Raw genomic sequence first — 25,535 nt, 5'->3', positions numbered from 1 at the left:
TACAGAAAGATATTTGGGTTGGCCTTTTAGGGTTTCTTTCCTTACAACTTATTCTACACTTACTTACATCATTCTGTTAGCTATATTAAAGTAATCTTTCTAACAACTACTTGTGATGTCCAGAGGAGAGAACTAAAACTGCAGCTGGGAATCAACAGCAGGAGTAATAAGCTCAAGACCAAACCTCACAGTTTTCATGTGTGTGACTTGACATAATACATCAGGAAAAGAAAAATAAAGAAATAGAAGGTGATGTAAAACACAGGTGTAAAGCAAAGCACTCCTAATAGCAGGAAAAGAATTGGTGGGCGAATCCAACTAGAGTGATACCGAGAAAGATCCCTGGACCTGGTTGTTCACTGTGTTGGAGACAATGAAGTAGTCACCACAGGAAGGACTATCATTCATTCTGGAAAAGGAGACTGCAGTGCAAGTTGTTGACTTTGGCAACTTTTTTGTAAAATTTTCCAGAAAAGATAAGAAAGCACTGGATGAGAAAGCGAAGTCAAAGTAAAAGAAAGATGTTGGACATACTCCACAGTATCAGCTGCCTTTGCATTGTTGTGATGGGAGTAATCAATTTGTTTATTGATAACGGAGGTAGCTTCTTAATGTACGTATCGGTAGAAGGATATGAATACTAAAATTAAAAAGCTACCCATCAGTCCTTTATGTGATCACACTTTTGGGTGTCGGTCTCTACAACTGTGTAAAGTCAGAGTGAGAAAGCATCAGCTCCTGCTTTCACCCTCTGAGGTACTACTCCATTTTAAAAACATGAAGGCTCAGCCCAGACTTCCACGTGGCCCTGTGGCCCTTCTCTGAGAGTGACCAACAGCATCTATAGGAAGAAGTACAAGAATAGTACAAGAATACTCTTTTCCTCACATCACTTTATAAAAAGACTTGGCCTTCCCCCAGAAACTGCCAGCAAATACTGAGTTCAGCATACTAGCATCACTACAAGATGGGTATTATCAGACTGAGTTCTCTAAACGCATTTCCCATGTAAGACAATATGACACCCACTTTCAGTCAATACAAATTTGGGCTGAATATTGTATGTTATGGAAGGGTTTGTTTTTATTCAAGTTTAGTTTTTTTCAGAAGGAGTAGAAAGTCAATCTATTTAGATTCACAGAAAGGGAAACCACCAAACTCCATGGCAGAACTGGATTTATTTATAAGTTATGGAATCTGAAGTTATCCTTCAATATAAGTAATATAGAAGCAAACACAAAACTTGTTCCAAAGAAACAGGAGAATGACTAAGCAAACAAGGTCATGCTGGAATCATGTGAATAGAAATCACTGTTTTCTGTTATAATTCACTTACATTTGAAGTAAGACTAAGCCCTTAACCCTGCAATTTACAATGCATAGAGAATCTGGAACTCTTGCCAAAATTGTTGACAATCCATTGTTTATTGTAAATCATATGGGCTTAGTTTCAAAATCTATATTCACATAAAAGAGGATAAAATATTATTTTCTAATATTTTTCATTCAGATGGTTTTTCCAGTGCTCCTGTGACCATATCAGAATGTTTAAGTAACCTGTGGGCCATATATGAAAATATCTGAGTACATGAATATGCTGAATTTCATTCCAAAGAAGATCTATTCTCCAGGGACTTTCAGCTCAGCTTGGGTAAAGAGATAATCATGAAGATCAGGAGACTGTGTGAAGAGGTATCTCCCCTTTTCTTTAATTCCTGATTGATTTAGATGCTTTAATATCATATTGTTGATTTTCTTAAGCTCTTCTATGTTCTTCTTTTCAGATATTAATCTGCTTGATATTTGGTCCATCTTGTTTCTAGTTTGAACTTGAAAAGGAAAACGTACCACATTAAATTGGCAACATTTAAATCAAAAGCATCACTACCCTCTCTTGCATTCCTGTGGGAGTTTGTAGAGAATTATGATGAGTAAAAGTATTAAGTAGGAAGACAATTGCAGCACCTAATGTTAAGAAGTTATGCATCTGCTAGAGTTACCTGCTCACTACATTCTTTAATTTCTTATTTTCTGTTTTATTCAGTTTAGTGCAGTGCAACACAACCAAATACGGCTCAGAAAAATTTTGCAGTCTTCAGGATTGTATCCATTCCATTAGCATCCACAGGAAAATATCTTATTTAGGGGCTGCCAGATGCTATTTCTGAGCAGTTTTTCTAAAAGTAGAATTACTAAAACACACAGCAGACTACAGCCGCATCAATTGATTTCCTAAAGCATTTACATTAAAGGAAAATTCTTGCAAATATTGGCATTTAGAGAACAGTTTCCCCTGGAACACCAATATGCAGTATCCAACATGTTCACTTCTGGAGCTATTTTTATTTTGGCCTTCTGAAGTTAAAAAAATTTACCCATGGGTTTTGAAGGTTAAGTCTAATAGTGCCAATGCTAAACAAATCTATGTCCATGGATTGCAAACATAATCTGAGATTCTGTTTGTAATGTAATCTGAAACACTGCTGGAAATCAGTTTCAAAACCCACAGGCCTCCACCAGCCTGAGCTTAAGCAAACTCCTTTAATCCCTTTAAATAGCCTTTTCACTATTACTTTACCATTTTTCCACTAGAGGGGCACATTACCCATTTTTTCTATACCAGGGCTCTACTTTTAGCAGCTCCCTGTTAAAAAAATCTGGAATTCAAGTATGAGATATTTTAATAAGGGTTTTACAATCATGTCACTTAAAATTTCCTTTGCGCTCTTTACTTGTCTGATATTCTGTCCTTTAAGCGCTTGGGAACAAATTTAATCAAGGGTTAGAATTTCTTGTTCAAAAAGGAAAATGAGGATTCCCTACTGTAGGAGGAAAGAAATCTTGATTTCACATGGATTCTAATTCATTCCAAATGGAGTTGTAAGTTAAAATAATGCACCTCATACTCTGTTGTCCTGGTTTCAGCTGGGATAGAGTTAATTTTCTTCACAGTAGCTAGTATGGGGCTGTGTTTTGGATTTGTGCTGAAAACAGTGGTGATAATGCAGAGATGTTTTCCTTACTGCTGAGCAGTGCTTACACTAGTCAAGGACCTTTTCAGCTCCCCTTGCTCTGCCAGGTGCACAAGAAGCTGGGAGGGGACACAGCCAGGACAGCTGACCCCAACTGACCAAAGGGATGTCCCATACTGTATGACGTCATGCTCAGTATATAAATGTGGGGGAAAAAGAAGGAAGGGGGGGATGTTTGTAGTGATGGCGTTTGTCTTCCCAAGTAACCGTTGTGTGTGATGGAGCCCTGCTTTCCTGGAGATGGCTGAACACCTGCCTGCTGGTGGGAAGGAGTGAATGAATACCTTGCTTTGCTTTGCTTATGTGCGTGGCTTTGGCTTTATCTATTAAACTGTCTTTTTCTCAACCCATGAGTTTCCTCACTTTTACCCTTCTGATTCTCTCCCCTATCCCACTGAGGAGTGAGCAAGCGACTGCATGGCGCTTGATTGCTGACTGGGGCTAAACCACAACATCTGTTCAATACCATTAGCCCAGAAAACCCTAAGATGTCAAGGGCTCCATATACCAAGGCCACCTGTAGCCATGTAGTCAGCTAAGCCAGCCCAACCAGTCCAGTCAAAGTGGAACAGTAATTACATCTACAGACTCAATGCTAAATGCCAATTTTGATATATCCTATCTGAATTTTTGTTTCTTATATTTGAGATTTTGTTCATTCCAGACCAATTCCCAGTCAGTACTTAGCTGGCAACCTTCAGGTCTTTCTTCAGGTAGTCTGATTTAAGTGTTAGTCTGGGTATAATTCCATTTGCAGTGGAATGACATCAATACTGAGTTTTAACTGGAAAGGAATGGAAGGCATGTTGTCAGAGTATCTCACTGCCATACAGTCATCTCTAAAATTTAATTTCCAGTCAGCATTTTTAGCAACACAGTATAACCCTGCTGAGCTAAATTCCTGACAGCTGTTAAAGCTCACAAAACCTTCACACTCAGAACAAAGTTGTGCCTTTTAGCTCAGAGAGTGGAGGCCTGTGCTTTTACACCCGTGACCAGGACCCACTGCCCATAACCAGGCAAAGCCTTTGACCGTAAAACAGCAGCAGTAGCATGTTATAAGGTAGCATGACGCATTTCAGCAGAGTTCTTCCAATTGACCCTACATATTTAAGAACCACTGTTTGGTTTACTTACTTATTAAGAATATTACGAATGAAACAAGTGCCAAACTGATGATCAAAGTAAGAATAAAGGTGACGAAGAACAAACACTGGTTTCTTATGTTGCTCCCTCCCGTGCTTTCTCCAGTACCACCGGTGTTCTCTTCCTCATCTGTTATAAGACGAGAAATCATTTGTTGATAAAGTTTGTTATGGTTGGTTAGGATAAACATGACAAAATGCTTCTGGCTTCATGAAATGATACAGAATGCATCATAATTTTGGCCAACAGATTTTATTTTCTGTGATATTTCATGAGAATGGAAGAAAGCAAATTTATGAGCTCAGCTTGAATTTGAAAAAATAAAAACTAATATATCTGTTATAGCTGTTGGAACATATTCAGCAAAAATGTTTCTGTGGTTGACGTACGCTGTTTTGTTGAAGTTGACCTGTGTTACAGTTCAGGGTTTTGCAACTCAGTTATACATGTACAAAGGTTGCAGTGAAGTTTTCATCAGAAAGCTTTCTAAGGGCTTGGATTGACTCAAGCTTTTCAAAAGAGAAGAGAGAAAAAAATCATATTGAAAACCCGGGTGCAGATTCACCCCACACATTCACCCTCTAGATTTGCTTCTTTTTCTGTTTGACAATAGAAGTATCCCTGGTATGATTAATTTCCCAAATAAGCACCTCAGTTAAGCTCCCGATGTTGGATAGGATGAATGTAGGTCTTGACTTTTTATCTTAAAACAAATGTTTTAAATAGTCGTCTTCTTCTTTAGGTTTTGTTGGTTTCATTCCAATAAAAAATGGTACATATCCTCCCAAATTGTCAAAAATGGAATAGACTTTCACATGGACTACATATGTTGTCTTTCAAGCATATGAGGAACGAGGGGGAAAAAGGGCAAGTGGTTCCTATGCTTCCTTTGAATCAGAGCAGCAAGCCAGTTTATTGCCTTTTTAAAGACTGTGTTGCATAAAGGGAAAAGTCAGTAGTTCCTCTCATAGAAACAGTTGCAAACAAATGAGAGGTGGCAATAAACCCTAAAGATTACAGGTAAAGTGAAGTGAACACCATGAGGAAACTCATGTGAGTATAAAAAAAAATTATACTTGAGCCAGATTTGTTTAATCCCAAATTTGCATACGACTTTAACTACTTACCAAGGCGTGGTTTTATTTTATGTTTTGGGGGAAGCAGGGAGCTAATGTGATTTCATTTTGGTGTCAGGCTTATACATGCTAAAATTACATGCAAATTGCCATAATGTCTCCTCCTTTAGTTGCTGTCTTGCCATTCTGAAAGGGAGAGTAGCGTGTGCATCTGTGAAAAATGTATTTCTAGATCATGTTCTTGTTTTAGCTGTAGAAATCTCTAAAGTCTGCAACTGAGCCTGTAGTGATAAAGCTGAGGGAAGGCTGCATATGCCTTTAGAGCACTTTAATAATGAACCAACCTGGGGCTGAGCAATTCACTGAGCTAGCAGGAGATCTCTGGGAATACCTCTGCTTTTCTTTATTGCATTTAACATGCTCCTGCCTGCGGGTAAACTGAAACCTTTTAATATTTGGATTTTGGGATTTTATTTTTATTCCCTTAGTATTCATAACAAATACTAAGTGCCTGCACCAATATTGCTTTCTAATCAGAATAATAAGGATGGGGAGGGCCTGCTACTGCTGTCACTCAAGCATACTAAGCTATCAATAGAGGTCTCAAAAGCGGTCTGTTCTTGCTCTGCCTAATGAATGCTTCTTACTATTTCAGCTGGCTGAACATGCCAGACTACAGTGTTGTGAGGAATCAGTGACCACAGATTCTTGCCAAGCTGCAAACAGTGGGACCTTTCTATCATCTCAAACATAAAGAAATTGCTGCAGTCCTACCAAAGCAATCAAAAGGTATATACGTTTTAAATAGCTTTTAATGTGGTTCCTAGTGTGTTTGATTATGCCAGGTCATATTAAGCTATTGAACAAAAGGATTGCTGTGTGCTGCAACGTTCTTGAAACACAGTTTTTAAACCAAATTGGGCATCTCCTATACTACTAATAGACCATTCACAAGATTTTAGTATTTATCAGAAATTGAAAAATACTCCACAGATCTCACTCATTTTCTGGCAAGAGAACCAGGATGTTGTGCTGCTGAATAAGGCAGCTAAGGAGAGTGAAAAATTCATTTTATGTGTTTAACTGATGGGATAAGATGTCTACAGAATGTCCAAGTTAAAAAAAAAAAGTATGTTAAAAAGAATAACCCTAGGAGGAGCCAAAGCACTTTACAAATTGATGCATAAAATATGTATTAGGCTACCTTTATTTACTGCTGAAAGGTAGGGAGGAGCATACATGTAATTTTCCACAGAACCATATGATTCCACAAAACCCTGTATAATTACTGCAAAGTAAACAATACTGTCCAACAAAAATCATAAAAGAAAGGAAGCCGGTCACACTGCAAAGAGCTTCTTTGTCATTAAAACGGATTTATCCCATTGTCTCATTTTGTACTTGTAGAAGTGGCAATATCAAGATAATCTACATATGAAAATTAAGTAGCTTATGTCTAACATCTTTGTGTTAAACCCAGAAACTGGCACCACTCTAGTTAGTTGCATAAGAGAAGTTGGAGGACTCGGACACAGAAGTAATGGAAAAGCATTTAGGTCCTATAACTAGATGCAGGATTAAGTTATGGCCATTTGAAACTCATTTAAACTTAGTTGTTGTCCTCTAGCTTTTCTTCAGTCATATTTGCCATTATAGTAAGGGAAATAAAAGCGGATTCAAATATTGTCATGTGGAATGCTGCTGAAGAACTCCAGATTTTAAAATTTTTCAGGACACAAAGAACTCTGTGTTGTAGCTATCACTGGGTGAAAATATCCTTGTTGCCATAAGCAAATCAAAGATAAAAGCTGTATAACACCAGTGGAAGTGTGAGATCCCATATCTGAAACTGTAAGTAAAGAAAGTCAGTGAATTAAAATGCTTAAAAGTCTTGTGGGATATTTCAGATAGCTGGTTTGAGTCCTTAGGAAATGTGTCTTAAAAGAATGAACAGAAATTCTCTGGTGTTTCTATTGCCACATGTGAATTTTAGTGCTTGTGAAGAGTTATGGTGCTATTTATGTAGTAGGTATATAGTGAGCATTACTAGAGAAATTATCCTGCAAGGGATCACCTCATGGATCCCAGTGGAAATGGAAGATGAGTTCAGGCTTGACAGTGAATCCCTAGCCAAATGCAAGGGTTTCCAAGAACCTAATAACTGAAATACTCAGCAGGAGCCACTAAACCATTAATCTGATCTGTCTAAATCGTGCCATTTCCAATCTTTTTCTTATATTTTTCAGTACAGAGCTTGACATATCCATATCGGCCTCTTGGGCTGCTGACATTAATGCAACACACTGTGGTCAGTCTTTTCAAATGTCATACGTAACCCTCTTTTGATGGCCCATTGTACGTATAGAAAGCTACAAAGCATCATCTATCATACGTACCTGGTGCATGGTGGGATCCATCTGGACAAACATTTAGTTTGTTTAGATTATTTAAGGAATCAACTACATAGAGTTTTCCTTCTTCATGAGTATCGGGCAGGTTAATTTCCAAGGAAGGCTTCTCCATTTTATCTAAAAGAAATAATAATTAAAAAGGTAAATTAAAATACGGATATGTGAAATAACTGGTAACAGTTGGTGTCCTGGTCTAAGGAAGTACTGACCAGTCTTAACAACCCTTAAAATAAAGGGATTTGAAGGATCAGATCCTTCATAGAACCTTCATAGATCTGGAATGCAAGGGTAACCTTGTCTTTGATGAGTGTAAGATTTCATTTCTACGTTGTGTTTGTGCATGTGTATACTTACAGATACATATACACATACATCTATATGTGGGGAGGGGGGAAAGAGGGAGAGAAAAATCTATTTGACTGTCTCCAGCATAGATTTGAACATTAGTAATTTAGTTGTATAACCCCTTTGGTTGGTGGGTACCTGGTAAGATGATGGGTGATATCCTGACCACAGCGAAAGCCAAACCTTTACTAACACTGCCAGGAAGGATGCCACTCAGATCCTCTGCTTCCATCATCAAATAATTCAGAGATAAGACAGACAAAGCAGGTACGGATGTAGGAGATAAGCAGCAAGAATATGGTTCTGCTCATACACCTTAGAATATCACTGTGGAGTTAATATTTGTGAAAAATGGAGCAAAAACTAGTCTCCTAATGTGGTTCTGCTCCACATAGATACTGGTTTTGGACAAATTAAAGCCTGATGGCAAAGCCTTTTCTGCAGACTAATACTCCTTGCTTTAAAAAAAGCACAGGATGAGGCCCAATCAGCAAAAACAGCTTTTGTGCAGAGTCTGGGCGCGTGAGCTCGTTGAATGATTGTTTATATAAATGCAGTTATGAAGGAAGAATATATATAGAAAAGAAGCAATACCTAAGCATGTTCCTCTATGAATTGCCTTAACAGTCTTTTGGTTTTGGTTATGCTACCCTGACTCCAGAAATATCTTCTAGAAACAAGCTACAGTTCTAGCCGTATGGAGGCGCAAATGGTCTAACTAGGTCTAGGTAGGTCTAAGGACTACACTGGTCACTGGAAACTCCCTCTGTAATTACTGAAGAAAAACATGTACCTCCAGGCAACACTCCTCTGATGCTAAGGTATGCCTTTTTGACCTTACAATCACAGCCTAAATGGACCTTTCCCTTGCTAGTGAATATAAGGGGGGAGGTCACAGAGGTTAGTTTAGACTTGGAGTCAAATACATCTTACCTATTTAGTATTTTATTAAAGCTCTCAAGTTCAAATTTTCCTGCCAAACATAACTCAGCACTTCATGGGATGCAAACCTGTTGACAGAGAGTGTTAAGCACTAAGGGTGAGTTCCAAATCCCAGATGGGTTGAATTGGTCTCTTGATGTGCCTCTTGAGCCCTCTCTCCCTTTCCCAGCGATAGAGAACACAGTATGACTGGATTCCTAACCTAGTACTTATATTAAAAACCTAAATTTGAGGAGTATAGCCCTGAGTGTTTACAGAAAAGACCCATTCTTTCCCTCATTAAACCAAATGCAGAAGATTGCCATAATTCCCCCAAATTTGAGCACACAGCCAAGTAAACATTCACTGAGCTTCAAGAAGTTGGAAGACTAAGTGCTTTCATCGCTCCTGACAATGGGGCTCGTTCTCTTGATACTGGGGATTGATTGACATGTGTACTTTTCTATTTCTATTTAATAGAGTGTAAAAAAGATTACAGCTTATTTTTTTTCCTCTGTTCAGAATTGTTGCTGCAAAATACAAGGATAGGGTAGAAAAGCCGGTGTAGCAGTGGTTACCCTTACCTAGCGTATGCTTTTCAGGTGTGCAGCAGTAATTTCAGGACGGATGGCTGTGCCCACTGTTGTTCCCCTAGAACGTCACATGGTGCCAGGCAGCACGGTCTGCGAGCCACCTCCCTGCCAGTGCTGGAGCTGCTGCCTCCCCAGAAGCACGTCCCTGGCCAGCCGCAAGCATTACAGAGCCCTGTATTTCAACGACGGCGTGCTAAATGTTGCCACCTTGTGCGCAGAGGCTTTTCGTTATTTTTAGCTTCCAAAAAGCAGTTGTTTCTCCTGGGTTTTTTGATCAGTACCTCCCTGCAACTTCAGGGAAGCCTCTTCTTAACAACTTGAGAGGTAATAAATGTGAGTGCCTTTGATCCATTAATATTATGAATTATATGTTTCTGCATTCGTTATTTAAAACCACTTTCCTCACTGTGCAAGTAACCACAGTGGACATAATCATTATTATTAGTTCAACAAAGTCTATACACTACATTTATTTGTTTGTTTCCATTGACATGCCAGAGAGAGGATACAGACATCGCTGTCGCTGACCAGAAGTAGCATTTTCCGAACAAATGAATCTAAACTTTATGGGTTATGGAGTTACTCTGTCTGTTCCTCAACATTGCTTGAAGACTTTTTTCCCCTTTTGACTTTTAAATTTCTCCTGAAGTTGTTGTGGTAAAATTAGAACTCAGTGAGAGAACACACTGAAAATTCCTCACAGAAGGAAGGAAACGATCAAGTCTAAAAGGAAATAAAGACCAGGGGAATGAAATGTTACTTACAACATAACCGCATTCAGGTAATGTGTCAGTACGGAAGAAATCAGCCAGTGAATATCACCCGAACAAAACTCCTTTCTCTCCTTTTAGACCCATGGGAACCTCTCAGCTCTTGCAGGACCATGAAGGCAGCTACGAAACAGACTGTCCCTTTCAATCTATATTTAGATTTCATCTTGGCTAAGTATACTGACTTCACAATATCGATCTGTTTAAAAAGAAATCAGCACATACACAGCTCTTTTTTATTATAAAATTATTTATAATGTCCTGTCATGGAGAACGAGAAGATTTGTTACTGATGATCAATATTTCACTACCTTTTGGTTTATGATGCCTTTTTAAAACTCATTTGCTACGCAGAAGAGTCATATCTACAACAGCGTAGCTATGAGTAACCAGTTTGCTATGCAGAAGAGTCATATCTACAGTTCTGCTGTCATGAGTACTTTAAAGGCATAGACCAGAAAAACATAGGTATTTTCTTCCTTCTCCCACACACCTTACAAATTCAAGTGGGACAATATTATGGGATGGGCTAATTTGTCTGGCATCCTTAGTTGTTTAAATAAATAAATTCTGATGAACTGTTCGTGATTGCTTCTTTGCAGACAGTTCTCTTGATCGCTGGTTTTCTGTTGCCGACATTGCAGAACGTAGCGTTACCGCGCACTCTAACGACAGGCGGCTGACGCTTACACGAAGGGACCACGGCTCAAAACAACAAATCTTGTCTGGAGACATTTGATACGTCTAACATTTTGAACCCCTTTAAACTGACAATAAATGTATTTTTCTTTCAGGAAACAACAGAGAGGAGACATCGTCTGACTGGTAGTTTCCCACCCCAAGCTGACAAGCTCTGCCGCTGCCCAGTCGTAGCTGGGCCAGTAACGCAGACAGAACAAGCTCGCTCCCCTTCTGCAGGGGTCTTCTGGAAGCCCTCCCCCCAAACAAGGATGTGCAAGCCAGAAAAAAAAAATCTCACCTCCATCCTTGAAAGATTCCTGACACTGTCCTAGTTGGAAGACACAGACTCAGGCCTCTCCAGTTTTAAGCTTGAAAAGGTCTACAAACCCATCAGATCTCTGTAGGGCAGCAAAACAGCCTGCCTCCCCTCAAACAGCCTTGGAAGCCGTCCTGGTCTCTGTGGTTGGCAACTACAGCGCAACAGGAGACAAGGCAACCACATGCTTGGCCACAGCTGCCAGCAAGTGCTGGAGGAAGCAGTTTTGCAAAATACTGTCAGGAAGGGAAGCCATGAGAAGTGCTACTTCACATTAGCAAAGCATCTCAAAGGTGACTACCCAGAAACCACGGGTGAGAGCAGCAGGCTTGTGGTAACAGGTTAGGCCAAAGGGGACATGTGGGGCTAGGCAGACACAAGCAGACAGCTTCTAGTTCAAGGATGAGACATTTCTTCTGCACTTGTGTGACAAACACTGACAGCACATGGCAGTAATAGCACAAATGTCAGTTGAAGGCCTCATTGCAGTCTAAGTAATCAGTTTCATGAGCCAAACATATTCTTACATAATCCATTATTTGAGAAAAAAAACCAAATGTAAGTTAGAAGGTACAGCTAATTAGCACATATGGATTTTCTGGAACAGGTTCTGCTATATTCTGAAACTAAAAACAAACAAACAAAACAAACCCAAACCAAACTTTTCCTTATCTGAGCAAGCAGTAGTTTTCAGGGTGTGGGGTAGCGTTTTTTTGGGCGTGAGGTTTACTCCTCTTCCGATATCCTGACCTACAGTTTTAAGAATGCCTATTCCAAGAAGCACTTCTATTTATAGCTCTTCTGGTTCAGAAGCTCCAGCTCTCTGGGTTTAATGTCTTTATTACGTAACTCCCACATCATCCCTAAGACAGACAGTGGCACATTTCAGCCCTGTACAGCCAGAAACTAAGGGCAGAGGAGTAGTTTTTCAACATGTCGAAACCAGGACAGCTGGGATGGCTCCTGTAAAGTAAAGGACATGGTGGGTTTGCAGTACCAGAACTAGAAAACTTTTGACCATTACAAAAATGATGACAAATCAACAGTGGGCTGTTGTGCAGATCATATGTAAGAAAAACACACTTTTGAAACACAGCAAGGTAGTTTCATGTAGCATCTAGTAAAGCATTGAGACTAACCCAACCACGCGTCTGAATGGGCAAATAAACAAAGCCCTCTGCTTCAACCTTTAGGTTTTGCTAGCATTCCAGCTCTTAATTCATGTAATAATCATTTTTACACAGAAAGCAAGCAGTGAGAAATACCTTTATTCCAAAAATTAAACATCCAATTTCAGAACATGAGAATCTTGGTTTTATTTTACATTGAGGCAAATATTTGTTATTTACCACTTCACTGTAAGTGACGGTAATTCACCTTCATCATCCCCTGCAGGATAGTCATACTAAGATATTTCTCTGTCCACCTGTCACTGAAGAGTTTGAGTTACTAGAATAACTTCACAAGAACAAGTTCATCTTTTCGTATTAGCACATTCTTACCAAAATACTTGGTCGATGAAATAATTTAATTTACTTTTATATCAAGTAAGGAATCCAATCTGACACATGGCATTTGAGTATAGTTATCCGCCCCATTTAACAGTTCAGTTACAATAGATGCAACCTGCTCCAGAGATTTACTATAATGCAAGTATTATAATGTATCCCTGCACCCAACCTTACATCAGTCTATGTACAGTGTATATGCAACTAAGCAACAACATGCATTATATTTACAGACTTTATACAACATCCCCGTGCACAAGTGCAAACTGTGACTACAGAAATAATTAAAAAAGTAATTTAAAGGTTACAAAGCTATTTTAATTATGAAAATTGCACCCCATGGAAAAGATCTAGAAAAATTCCCCCACGTCTGCTCTTTTATCACGACATTTACTTCTAGCCTTTGTCCGAGCCTTGAATGCTGCAGAGTTGTACAAGTGCTACAAAATAAAAGAGAAAATTAATCACAGATGTTCAATGGCTTATGTCCTTTAGAGATTTTTTTAATGTTAAAAAACAGCTGCAAATATCTTTATTAATCTTTGAAATAAATTGGTAGGCCTTCTGAAATTCTATAGTATAATATATTTGCACCAAAGGCTGATTAATTTTAAATATATACACATTTAAAAGAAACTGGGATTGTATAAGAAAGGCTGAGCTAGGAGCAATTCTGGAAGCTGGTCAGTCATGAACATCATGCAGGCACAGTGTAGATGAAGTTTGCCTCCTGGATTAAACTTGGTAGCATCACTCGTGGTTGAGTACCTTCACAACCAACACAACGTCATCCTCCTAGTGTCCGTTTCACACTGGAGGTTCTGGGATACCATCTATTTTATAAAGACTCAGGGTTCTATGGTTGCCTGTAGGTTACCACCCAATAACCTACAGCTCTCATAAGAGCCCAAGTTTCACATGTATGGAACATGAATCTGGTGCCAATCAGCACCCAAGTCAGCCTTCAGACGCCCTTGGGAGAAAAGCGGTAGCAGACACGTGCCCAGTGGAAAATCTAAACTAAGAGCTACGAAGCCGCACACAAACAAGCTTTGGTTTCTTTCAGGACAATATGGGGCGCTGTTAGAACTAAAGTGACAAGTTTAAAGATGACAGCTTCTAAAGTGCATATTTGGAATACATGAGAAATATATTCGTGTATAAAGTAAGGAAAATGCATTAAGGTGCAATAACCTACCCTTTCAAAACGGGATATCTTCATTGTTTTAAGAGTTGCAGCATCTAGCATTACTGGTGGACCAAGCTCAAACACATTCCGAAGAAAGTCATTTGACTAAACAAGAAACACATCAAACGATCAGTTTCTCCTCTGGATTATCAAGTCCCCAAAGATGACTACTTTTAAACATCAAGTATTCCAGTAAGAAATGGCAGCAATTTGATGGAAATCTCCGTACCCTTTGCAATTAAGCCAGGGAACACTTCTTCCTTTTATCAGAATATAGCTAAGAACTACAACTGCCCTCTTGTGAAGACAGATATGCCCCCTCATTGTGGGTTTTTTTTTTTCTGTCCCAGGAAATTAGACACTGTTCTGTTACATCCTCTGCACAAGGTTAGGCAGCTGGACGCAGATCCATGTGGTTCACAACACACCATTTTAAAAATACGTGGCTGTAAGAGTAGTATTTTAAAAACCTGAAAAAGCTGCTACGTGCCTGGGCTCCCTCAGTCACATAGAAATGCAACTGACACCGGACTGATAACCCCATGACTATCATAGCTATTTGGGAGTGTATACTCTTAAGCTACAGTTCCTGCTTCGGCTACACATCTGAACAGAGGACTAGCAAACAAGCAGTTCCTAGAACATCGATAAGGACGTATCCCTTCCCCTCTGGAATGCTGTCGTCATTGGGCTGCAAGTTGTGTTCATTATTTTTGACTAAAACTTTGCATTCCTTTTTACAGCCTTGAACAGGAAGGGTGGAGGCATGCAGCTTTATAGCAGCCAGACAACACCACCACTCTGCTGAAAGAGAGCATAAGGATTCAGGAAAAACCCTGAAGCTAAGAAGATATTCACTTGAACCTCTTACTTCTTGGAGAAGTTTAACTGCTAACCCAGCACACCCAGAAGCAGCTCACTCAGACAGTTCTAGCTCACTGTAGCTCATTTTGTAAGTGCTGTCTTTTAACACTTCTAATGCAAAGCCCATCATTTCACCAAGTTCTCATGATTCAGTAACTCAGACTGAATATACTACGAAGAAGCCAGACAGGGAACAATAGTCGGAGCATGTATCAAACAGCAGCTCACCTGCAAATGATATTGCATCCCTGACCCCAGAATCTCCTTGAAGGTATCGTAAGTTTGTTTTTTAACCCAGCAGTCAATATACATGCGCTCAGGTCCAAACTTAACCATCTCTGTAGGAAAGTCACGCTCCTATGCAAAATTAAAGGAAACAAGATATGTAATTTAAATTTAAACAGTCTTTTGTATTAGGAATTTCATATATCTTGATGAACTTTATTTTCATTAATAAATTTGGCACACCAAAACCTTACAAATATGCATATACTAAAGATAGTATTTGTTCATAAACTGATGCACACCTGAAGTCTCATGTAGGACTTAAAAGCTGACATTCTTCAAGTCAGAAAGCATTTGAAAAGAAGAACACAACTTCCATCCTTAAAATTACTTTAAGAATGGGACTTATCTCCAGAAAAACCAGTTCTGAATGCAGGAGTCACCTTTAAGTCAGTTCGTAAGCCTCACTTAGTCCCCACCTTTTAAATGTGGCAAGCTACATTTGTGACAATGGAATGTAATGAGTGCTAATAAGTGACTCGGATTCTTCTGCAGGCAGAGTCTCAAAGGTTACTTCAAATCACTTCAAAGCCTTCTCCTCAGCTTCCGAGATGTTCAACTGTTCTGAATCTCAACTAATATTGAGTTGGTCTTACGCGTACCACGATGTAAGAAGTAATTATCTGACAAGTAAAATATCTAGTCTGAGAGGTGTAAGATAACAAGTGATAGAAATTTGTCTGAGAGGCTTTACTCAGAAGTTATGTCACTAACCAAGTATTTTTTGGAGTCCTGCTTTGCGCAATGTTCTCTTAATCTGGATATGGAGGACCAGAAGATTACAGTACAACAATTCGGACAACTCCCCCGCACACACAAACGCTTCTTTGGTCCCTGACAGAGGTGCCATTTGGAAATGTATCTTACTACTAAGATGCTTTTTGTTTATTATGCACAGCAGTTTTTACTATAAACCTTTTCAGAGTTCAGGACACTAATTTGGACATCCTACATAGTTTTCTATGAAAAAAATCTGCTCATGATATACAATAAAAAGATTTTAGTATTTACAGTGCAATGTTTAGCCTTCTTTAAAGAAGAAAAAAAACACTCTTCAACATCGAAGTCAATTTTGGAGCAAAATAGAACAAAGAAAGTAAAACTTAATTTACATTCTTAAAAAGGCAGTTATATTTTGTGTAAATGATCAGAATTTGAAATATCATTTAAAATAATTTTTCCTGCTGTTTTCACTGAAATGGTAAAAAAAAACATTTCCATTAAACTGTACACTACATAGTTACAATCCAGACATTCAAAGTAAGACAAAAGAATCACCTCAACAGCTCGTAGAACATCTCTGAAGACAGATCGCTGCTTTCTTTTATCTACTTTGGCTCGGTGCTTGTTTCCATCAGTAGCCAGAGCTCTTAGTTTCTCTGTTAGAAGTTCCATATCTTCATAAAAGAAATCCTAGCAAAAAAATATTTTTTTTTTTAATTTCTGGCCTTAACATCCTTGCCTGCAAATAAGAAAATGGACCTCTCCCAATTCTGGGCATGTAAACGCCTACAACCTGTTACTTTGTTATTTAAAGAGACTGAGATGGCACTAACTTCCTGTAGTTCCATTCTAAGCATTTAAGCCAGTAGGAACAAAGTCACAGCCTCCAGTTTACCCAAGTAGGACACTATCAAACTCTATTCTGGTAGTCAGAGCCACACAAAACAGTACGGCTCAGTTTGTATATATACCTGTCGATCTGTTCTGTTCCACAATTCCAAGGGACTCAAACTGCCTAACTGATCTGCTGAGCCTGGCTGCCACCTATGTCAACAAGCAGAGGGCTCTTACAGGTTATTAGCACAAAATTCATGCTGCTGGAGATAGATCGTGAGACACCATTAGACTGACAGTACAGAATCTATAGTCATACATCTTGTATGGGGTGGCAAATTAGAAAGCAATTTTAAAAAATGCTTAACCAAACATTCCAAGTAAACTTTAATGCATAATCGTTTAGCAGGAAATGTTTTCTCCCGTCCATTTACTAATTCAGCAGTAGTTTACCTGGATTAGTAAGAATGTATGTAAACTTATGTAAAAACAAGTTTTTGTGTTTCTGGTTTGTTTTTTTTTTTTTAATCTGAATGTTTCATCGTATCAACTGAGTAGGCTGAGTTTACTGCATGCTTTTTGAAAGGAACTGGTCAAAGGCAAAACACGGTAAGCATTTTAAATCTGCACTGATTGTTAAGGATCCAGAGAGGATCATTTGTGATTCAAGGGGTGTTTTCCTCAACGGAATGAAAGAAGTTTTTAGTGAACATAATCTCATTTGTTAATGCATTTTAAGATTTTAGTTACTTGCAGTGAGTCTGACCAAATAAACAATCAAGTTCCAGTCTTTCCCCCCCTGCCCCTTTCAAAGTTGGCTACCATAGCCAAGAGACTCAAATCCCTACTGCTTGCAATTGTAATGCAGAAGTCTCAGCACATTCTTTCAGATTAGGAAGTATTATATTAGTGTCTCACGTATCCTGACTCAACTGGAGTTATCTTTTTTACTTTTGGACAGCGTTCTGGCAAACAACAGCAGCCTTGATTGAGCTAGGAGCCATTTAGGCAGCTCTCCCAAACTGTGCCATGGGTAAGTGGAGACCATTTCCTTCAGTGCTGTCAAGAAAATAGTCCAGAAATTAATAAGGCATATTGAAGAATGTAAAGGCAAGTTTAGCTGTGTATGAGGTAATACCAAGACACTCACACCTAATCCAACTCAAAAGTAAACCCCAAGAAATCTTACCAAATGTAGCAATACTGGTATCTGTGCAAAATCTGTGCAAATCCTTTCAAAATCACCCCCTTAAATGGGCTGACTCGTCCTCAGCTGACTAAAATAGTCACAAATTCCGTGAAATCATCATGCAGTACTAGTTATTATTCTTAAGGTACCTAAATAACAATACTTAAAAAAACAATACTAAAAGTCAAAATGGTTCCTACTGAATGATAGATTTTTTTAGCTGTGAAAGGAGGATTCCGCAGGTTGTGAATCACTGGAACTTGCTGTGTCAAGTGTCTAGTGAGTGTTCCTACTACAGTAAACAACACATTTATCCTGGAATCTCTCTAGGGATTTTTTTTTTTTTAAAGCTGGTATTGGATTTAGATATTAGAGCTTACACACTACATTTCTAGTTGCTCTTCGGTACTGTTCGATGTGTTTTGTTATATTAGTCCTGTTTGGCAATATGGAAATCAGTGTAAAATCGATAGCTGAATTGCAGTGAATCACTGCTATACCCACTTAGATTGGGGCAGACTCACTACAAAGAACACAACACAGTGAATTATCTGCTACTTGTTGAGGTCCGGGGTGCTATGCAACACAGATTAAATAATTTGTCTTATCATCCCAATGCGAGAAAATTTAGTTGCTGACATCTACTTACAGCATCTGTTTCACGTGCCAGTTCGAACAGAAGGGCTAGTGTTTCTCCAGCAGCTATTCTCATGTTGAGATCATCACAAGACAGCAGACTTGGGAGTTTATGCAAGTGCCTAAGGAGTAAGTCACGTTTCATTAAGATGTAGATTTTGTTGACACTGCTTCCTTGCATATAAAAACAGCCATTACAGATTTTGTTTTGCAAGAAAGATACTCACATTTCGATTTTCTTCTTCACTTCATTCATTGGACAAATGGTCAACAACAGTGTCCATGCTAAGAGAGCACTGATGTGAAGCACAGTGTTATGGGTACTTGATACACCATTCGTTTCTCTGTCTCGCTGATAGGCCTTTGTGAAGATGTTTTCCAGGCATTCCATAGTAGAGTACAGTTCCTGAACAGGGGAAAAAGGTCACGGAAGTGGCTTAAGATTCACACATTTTCATATTGTCAATTTATTAAGAAAAAAACCTATTATTTATCCTCACCGTAATGTCGTCAGTGACAATGAAACAGCAAACGCCTAAGCAGGTTGCACACTAGACGCAAAAAGAAAAAAGTGTCAGTATTTGACATTAATGTTACTGTTGACAAAACCTTCAAGCTTTGACCTCTGAAATTCTACATCAGGAGTAATGGAAACTTGAGACTAAGACCTTAGGAGAGTAGAAGTCTTCAACACTGTTTAATTCAGCTACTTTGTAGCAGTTAGTTCTCAGTTCCCCTCTACTCTCAGGATGATTTTACAACATATGCTACTCACAAGCCTTCATTCTTCATGCTGTATTACTAATATAGCTTACAAAGCCCCTCCAAAAAGCTACATGCAGCATGCCTTTCACTCAGTTATTTTAAATCCTGCTAGGATTCCCTAGCAGAAATTACGCTGATGAACAGATATATAATATTTATTCACAGCTGGGAAATATTTTCCCCTCTCTGCCCACTATTACAATTAAGTCGCATGAGAACACTGGACTTCCAGAGCCCTTCTTGGCACTTTCCAACTTTTACTGGAAGGTCCTACGCATCTCTTCTCTATCCCCCCTGTTCTATTCAGTCTCCTCTTACAGAGAATAAGAAAAAACTGTTTGAAAGTGATGTTTTCACTAAGCACACAGGACTCAAAACTACACTTAAACACGGCAAGCTTTAATAGCTTTTGTTTGTTCGTAAAAACAACTGCTGTTGAACTAAATCTACCTCCTCTTCCCAGCTGACAGTAGCTATTTTAACACTGCTTGAGTGAAGTAGAAGTAGCCACGTATGTAATGATGAAGGCAAGTTGGAGAGTATTAGTTAAAACTGAAGTTAAAACAAAAAAAGCTCTTGGCAAGAACTTTAGACTGCCTTCAGTCAACACTTCAAGTATACTATGCTGACATATAGATGAAATGAATGGGTGAAAAACTAAAATACTTTTGGTAGTGTGAATGTATAGGGTATGTAGTTCTATATCTGCTATATGTAATTTTATCATATATCAATATACATGTATAACTAACATTCCTCTGCTGTTAAAGAAGGTAAAATTAACACAGGAAGGATACATCAGTCAGTGGGAAAACTTTCATTTTTTTCTACAGGCCTTCAACATCAGCCCTGAGAACTGCTGTAAGGAGACTGCAGCATAGTGGGTTAAGACAGTTGACAAAGTACTAGGAGGAAGAGCTTTTTAAGGAAGTTCCTACATCAGAGAAGAGAATGATGTTCAACCTTTAGGTGCAACTATTTTAAGCCAGCAAAAACTGCTGTGCATCATTCAGGGCATAGGTTAACGTTATGAGTTTACACTAGCATAGCAACCTTTAGTTCTGTATTACACAATAGTGAGCTGGTCAAAAACAGCCCTCTGACCCTGCCTGGCAAATCAACATTTTGTACTTACAGCCTGTCTGGCTTGGATACTGGCTGTTCCATCACAGACAATCTTCTTCAGAACCGGACCGAGGGTCTTAAAAATCTCTTCACTTTCAATTCCTGACCCCATCTGCACGCACAGAAGGCACGCCAGTCCAGCAGCTGCACACTGTTCATCGCTCTTACCTAGAGATTAACATGCTATGGTGAGTAATCACCTTGTGCATTGCTTCCTTCCTTTAAAGATCATTAGCCTGAAAACTTGCAAGTTGAAATTCAGAAACCAATAGAGAGAAGACCATTTCGGTTAATTTTCTAGGTCAGTTAAAATGTGACATCTACATTCAAAAAAAGGAATGTTACTCACATAACTAAATTAAGCATTCTATAAAGTACTAGAGAAGCCTCAGTCTTAATTCCTTTTAAACAGTAAGCTAATACATGGGATTATTGCTTTCTAATAGCAAGCACGTTAATTACCTTTCTTTATGCAGCGTTCAATGCTATCAGTTAGCGTCATTCTCCTTTCCATGATAAATTCATATAGTATTTTGGAAGCAAAAGCACTTTTCAGACTTTCAAGAGCTGCTTGTCTTGTCTTTGCACTGTTAGAAGAGAAAAGGAAGACCTCCTGAAATCAGCACACATCAGTTAAAGCTCAGCCTTTGTTTTTATCGTAGTTTATATTTGTCTACACCCAACAGAAGAGTAACCCACAGCAGTAACATAAAGTACAAAATGCTACGAATTGACTCCTTCCTCAAGGACAGAGAAACTTAGGTTTGAGATAGAGTGCACAATAGTACACCAACCTAGAAATAAAGCCACTCTACTTCAAATTCTTAGGAAGGGAATGTCTGACTCTCACTTATCCAAAAAACTTGGTGGAGGGAGGAAGGTCTTTTCATATCCAGAAGAAAAGCAAGTCCTCCCCAGCACAAAATAGTTGTAACTTCAGTAAACATACTAAAACGTTTGATGCATATTTCTCTTATCAGAGGAAGCCAGAAAACAATGGATGAATATGTTTCTTCAAAGCATACTATACCTCTTGTCCAATGTAAGATCAATAAACCCCTTCAATTTGTATTCTAAGTCTTCTTGAGTGGCGTCTTCATCAACTTCAGGCCCTAAGTCAGAGGAATTAATTTAGTCAGTGTATCAGCAGTGATATAGCAGACACAGTAGTATCCAACACTTAACATTTTTAATACCCATAAGAAAGCAGTTTAACATAGAAAATAACTACAGGATTTTTTAGTATTACAGTAACAGAATGGTGTCAAGCCTACATCAAACTGCCCCTTAAAATACTTCTATAAGAACTGGTCCGTTGCTAAATCTGTGCTGTTTCTATACCTGCTTCTTATATGTGCCAAGAACGAATGAGGGAGCTAATCAGGTCTTGCATAAATTTGCTACGACTGATGTCCATCAGCCAACCCTGTCAGCAACACATTTTCATCCAGTCCACTTCATCTACCTCTGGAGTACAGCTGAGTGTCACTGCTGATGCAGTGAGTACTGACTAAGCAGCCCGACCTACCTGGCATCACTTCAGATGCCTCTGCAACAGCAGCTCAGTTCAGAGGAGCAAGTATTCGTAAGGAAGGCTCCCTGCTTTATCCCCCTGCAGCAGGCTTTCAGGTCCCCCCTCCCAACAAAATGACCTTAGAGCAGCCCAGGTTGCAGAGAAGATAGAAGACAAAGCACAAATCCAGTTCAAAAGAGGCAAACGTGACTTTTTCCATCCCAAACTCTTCTGCAGTTCTTACCACCTCAACTATGTGTAATGAAAATCAATGGCCTATTATGCACCTTAAAATTCTTATTGTGTCCAAAAGTTAGCATCGTATAATTCTAAAGAAAGAAATCTAATAGTTTCACGAGAGGCTCATGAAACCTGGAGTATATTCTTATCAAAGAAAATGATAACCACTAGATTAACAATCATAGTGTGTTTAACAAAATGTCATTATTTTGCTACAGCTACTTACAGTCTAGTACTTAAACTTTTAAGTCAACTCAGGTTTTATGTTTTTAAAAGATTAATAGATGTAAATGAAAGAATATACCATCCTCAGTGAAGCTAGCAGGATCACTGAAGCCACTGCAGTGGCTCATAGTTTCAATTGAAGCATCTTCATCACTAAAAGGCTGCACATTTCTGGGCTGACCACCTTAAGGAAAGACAAAGTTTGGTCATTTTTCACATGCAAAAGGAAGATCTCAACACCAAAAATAGAATTTAACCCTCCCAACAGATTCACTCTCCCTGACCCAGACACAGAAAGCACATTTCTTTCCTCTGCTAGGTCCTTTACTCCCACCTGTTCTGAAGACTTAGTCGGCTCTGTTCTGGAAGACTGTTTGTGAATGGTCTTTGTGAATGCCCACCTAGTTTTCAAAGCATTGGTAGCATTACTAACTTTAGGTTTAGGATCTTTCTACAATCACCTTCAAGTTAATGCAATTTCCTGTCACTGTGCTTTAAAAATAGCTCTATATTAATCGAACTGTTAGGACAAGCTACCTAAAAAATAAATGTGCCATACAATCTTTATTTTTCAATTTTGAGGGACCTGAAGCCAGGGTAAATTATACATTGAGGCAAACATACATTACCCAGTTCAATGCAGGGTTTACAGGATTGAGTGCAGTATGTGCAGCATCCATGTCCAACCCTATTTTAATACCGAGTTACAAAGACACGCCAGAACATCAAATGCTTCAACAGGGGGAAAAAGTTTTCTTTCTCAGGGCCAAGAAGGCCTCCGTTCAGTAACTTCCATCTTTTTGAAGAAAGCAGTATTATTTTCACTAGTACTCATCTCTACACATTTTCATACCTGTATCTTATTGTTACAGCATTAAAAGTTGGCAGACTTTGACCTGATATTACTGCAATTTCTAACACTGCCCTATCCTAGCCCTTAATTTGCATCTACTCAAGTTGATTAACAAAATGGAGAGTTTTACTGTTATTTCTCCAACAGCTGCTAAGTGTCATTTACCAGACTTGGAACTCTGCTCTTTCACCTACTATTTTGTGCTGCAATTGACTGTAAATCATTTAAGAAGGCAACACACAGCGCTTGTCTGCTTCAGGCAGGCTTCCTTACTACCAAAGCCCCCAAAAGAATTTTTATCTTTTTATCAGGGCAGAATCAGCCCTGAGTTGATCACTGCCCAAGTGCTTTCCAATAAAGTTAAATTCACCGTTCAAAGGTTTTGATGCTCTTAGCTGCAAACCATCTACTTATATCACTGACCACAACCCTTGATGTTTCCTTTGGTTACAAAGGACAAACACTAGCCAACGCACGGACCAAGAAACTTGGAAGCTCAGAGCTCTGGCACCGCCACCTTCTTGCTTCTCGCGATGTCAAGCAGGGAAGTTCAGCGGGAGAAGTGGCAAGAATGACCACCAGCCCTTCGCAAACTAAAATAAAAGCAGCTGGAGCACGACCCAGCGAATTGGTCACTTCCTGAACATCCGATACCAGAGGCAGTCTCTGCTCACAGCTGGGGCAGCCTGAGGTTAAATTTCTCACCACCCGACAAAACCCCCGTTCTACCGGGCACCAGCACCCGGCCGCACGCGCTCCGGATCCGTATGAAAACCGTTTATTTTCAAATATCCCCTCTGAGGTCAAGAACATTGTTTTTAAAGACACAGCAGCCTTTCGGAGCACAATGAGCTGCCATACGGCCACGCCGGCCACCAGGGACACCGGAGTGACAGCAGCAGCAGCCGTCGCCGTGTCGCCGCCCCCCGCCGCGCCGCGGAAGGGCCCACGCTGGCGGCGGTGCAGCACCGCGGGCACCGGAGGCCGAGCCTGCCGGGGACGCGCCCCAGCGTCCTCACCACAGCCCCTGTCCCGCCCGGCGGCCCGGCCTCCCCCGCCGCAGCCCGCCGGCGCCAGGGCCGGTGGCTGCCCGCGGGACGCCGCTCGCCGCCGGCGGCGCCTGGCACGGCCGCCGCCCGCCGCCTCCCCGGGGCCGCCCGCGCCGCCAGGCGCATGCGCGGGAGCGGCGTGAGGTGGCGGTTTCGGGGCCGGCTCTTGTCAGCCCGGCGGCGGCGCCGCCCGGACCGTGGCCGGCACCGGCTCCGGTTCCAGGTCGCCCACACAGGCGCCCGCCTGCCCGCCCTGCCGCCTTCCCGCTAGCCTCGCGGGGAGCCGGGAACCCCGCGCCCCGGGAGGCCGCTCCGAGCCCACCCCGACCCCGCTCACCGGCTCCGCGCTGGTGGTTGCTCCCCCGCTTCTTAGGCTTGGGCATGGTCGCAGCGGCGCTGGGCTCGGCTCGCTAGGCTTCCCGCGGCCCCTCTCCGGGTCTCGGTCTCTCCGCTCCCCCCCGCCCGGGAATCAGCGACAATCAGCCGATAGAAGAGCAGGATCGCTTTTTACTCCAACGCCTCTGCGAGGCCGACTTCGCGGGCCGGGGCAGCGGGGGTGATTGGCGGAAGCAGGCGGAGGACGAACCGGCGGCGAAGGCAGAAATCCCCGTGGAGGCCCGCGAGCGGAGTCGATGCATCTTTCTCCTCTCAGACACCCGGGGCTAAAGGCGCGGAGGGGGCGCCGGCGCCGCTTTTATACCCGGCCGGGCTGCGGGGGCGGGGCCAACTGACGCGCCGTCGCCGCCACCAATGGCCGGGCGTTGCGACGGCGGAGCGGGGTGACTCAGTTGCGTGAGCCGGTGACGCGGCCGTTCTGCTACCCAGCGCGGGGGCCGGAACGTCATCGGCGCTTCGCGCCACGCCGCGCCGCGCGGCAGGCTGGGAGCGGCGGCTTGGCCGCCAGCCCACCGGCGGGGAGGGGGGGGGGGGCGGCCTGGCCTGACCCGCCCCAGCCCCGCCCGCCCGCCCGGCGCCGCGCCGCGGCCTCGGGCCGCCGGCGGGGGCTGGCAGCGGCCGCGGGAGCCCGCGAAGAGCGGGGAGCGTGGCAGGGTCCCCGGGCAGCCCCCGCGGGCCGGCAAAGGAGCGGCGCGGTCGTGCCCGTAGGGGGTTTCTACGTGCGGGTGTTTTACATCGGGCCGTGGCGGACGTAAAATGTTAGCTCGGTTATGTCGTGTGAAGTGTCGTCGGTGTGCGAGGACGTCGCCGGCAGCGGTTGCAGCGTGCGGGTCACGGGAAATGCCGGGAG

General features: G+C 41.2%; 2 protein-coding genes and 1 long non-coding RNA gene across 13 annotated transcripts; 1 reads left to right on the top strand and 2 right to left on the bottom strand.

Moving 5' to 3' along the window:
- Positions 1-1,159: 1,159 nt before the first annotated feature.
- Positions 1,160-11,913, bottom strand: LSMEM1 (leucine rich single-pass membrane protein 1). 11 transcript variants are annotated; one of them, XM_075081075.1, is made up of 6 exons: positions 11,274-11,523; positions 9,516-10,247; positions 8,944-9,020; positions 7,651-7,782; positions 4,170-4,307; positions 1,160-1,829 (listed from the first exon to the last, which is right to left on the bottom strand). In XM_075081075.1, the coding sequence occupies exons 4-6, from the start codon at positions 7,775-7,777 to the stop codon at positions 1,621-1,623; spliced, it is 474 nt and encodes a 157-aa protein (XP_074937176.1). In that variant the 5' UTR covers positions 7,778-7,782; positions 8,944-9,020; positions 9,516-10,247; positions 11,274-11,523; the 3' UTR covers positions 1,160-1,620. The 11 variants fall into 11 exon arrangements, with proteins under 11 accessions (XP_074937176.1, XP_074937182.1, XP_074937179.1 ...); XM_075081081.1 differs by lacking the exon at positions 9,516-10,247 and adding an exon at positions 10,289-10,493 and having other exon boundaries at positions 11,274-11,406; XM_075081078.1 differs by lacking the exon at positions 11,274-11,523 and adding an exon at positions 10,289-10,437 and having other exon boundaries at positions 9,516-9,696.
- Positions 4,648-6,044, top strand: LOC142051692 (uncharacterized). The gene is made up of 2 exons (XR_012658587.1): positions 4,648-4,731; positions 5,910-6,044. It is a non-coding gene; the product is annotated as an uncharacterized LOC142051692 (long non-coding RNA).
- Positions 11,914-12,543: 630 nt separating the features above from the next.
- Positions 12,544-25,158, bottom strand: IFRD1 (interferon related developmental regulator 1). The gene is made up of 12 exons (XM_075081068.1): positions 24,627-25,158; positions 22,467-22,571; positions 21,440-21,521; positions 20,872-20,996; positions 20,420-20,577; positions 19,020-19,070; positions 18,747-18,925; positions 18,533-18,641; positions 16,416-16,550; positions 15,081-15,209; positions 13,998-14,093; positions 12,544-13,239 (listed from the first exon to the last, which is right to left on the bottom strand). The coding sequence occupies exons 1-12, from the start codon at positions 24,670-24,672 to the stop codon at positions 13,150-13,152; spliced, it is 1,305 nt and encodes a 434-aa protein (XP_074937169.1). The 5' UTR covers positions 24,673-25,158; the 3' UTR covers positions 12,544-13,149.
- Positions 25,159-25,535: the final 377 nt, after the last annotated feature.

Source organism: Phalacrocorax aristotelis, chromosome 1, assembly GCF_949628215.1.
Source record: "Phalacrocorax aristotelis chromosome 1, bGulAri2.1, whole genome shotgun sequence".
NCBI lineage: Eukaryota > Metazoa > Chordata > Aves > Suliformes > Phalacrocoracidae > Phalacrocorax > Phalacrocorax aristotelis.
The sequence above is the reverse complement of the archived record's forward strand: the minus strand, read 5'-3'. Positions and strand labels throughout refer to the sequence as shown.

What these genes read in the sequence shown, in the direction of transcription:
- LSMEM1 (XM_075081071.1), bottom strand. An exon ending in TGGATCCCACCATGCACCAG is followed by an intron (nt 4,308 to 7,650) that starts GTACGTATGATA and finishes GTCTTATAACAG; the next exon opens with ATGAGGAAGAGAACACCGGT. An exon ending in ATTCGTAATATTCTTAATAA is followed by an intron (nt 1,830 to 4,169) that starts GTAAGTAAACCA and finishes TTCCTTTTCAAG; the next exon opens with TTCAAACTAGAAACAAGATG.
- IFRD1 (XM_075081068.1), bottom strand. Translation starts at nt 24,672, where the DNA reads ATGCCCAAGCCTAAGAAGCGGGGGAGCAACCACCAGCGCGGAGCCG. An exon ending in GTGAAGAAGAAAATCGAAAT is followed by an intron (nt 18,642 to 18,746) that starts GTGAGTATCTTT and finishes CTTACTCCTTAG; the next exon opens with GCACTTGCATAAACTCCCAA. An exon ending in TGGCACGTGAAACAGATGCT is followed by an intron (nt 16,551 to 18,532) that starts GTAAGTAGATGT and finishes TTTTTTTGCTAG; the next exon opens with GATTTCTTTTATGAAGATAT.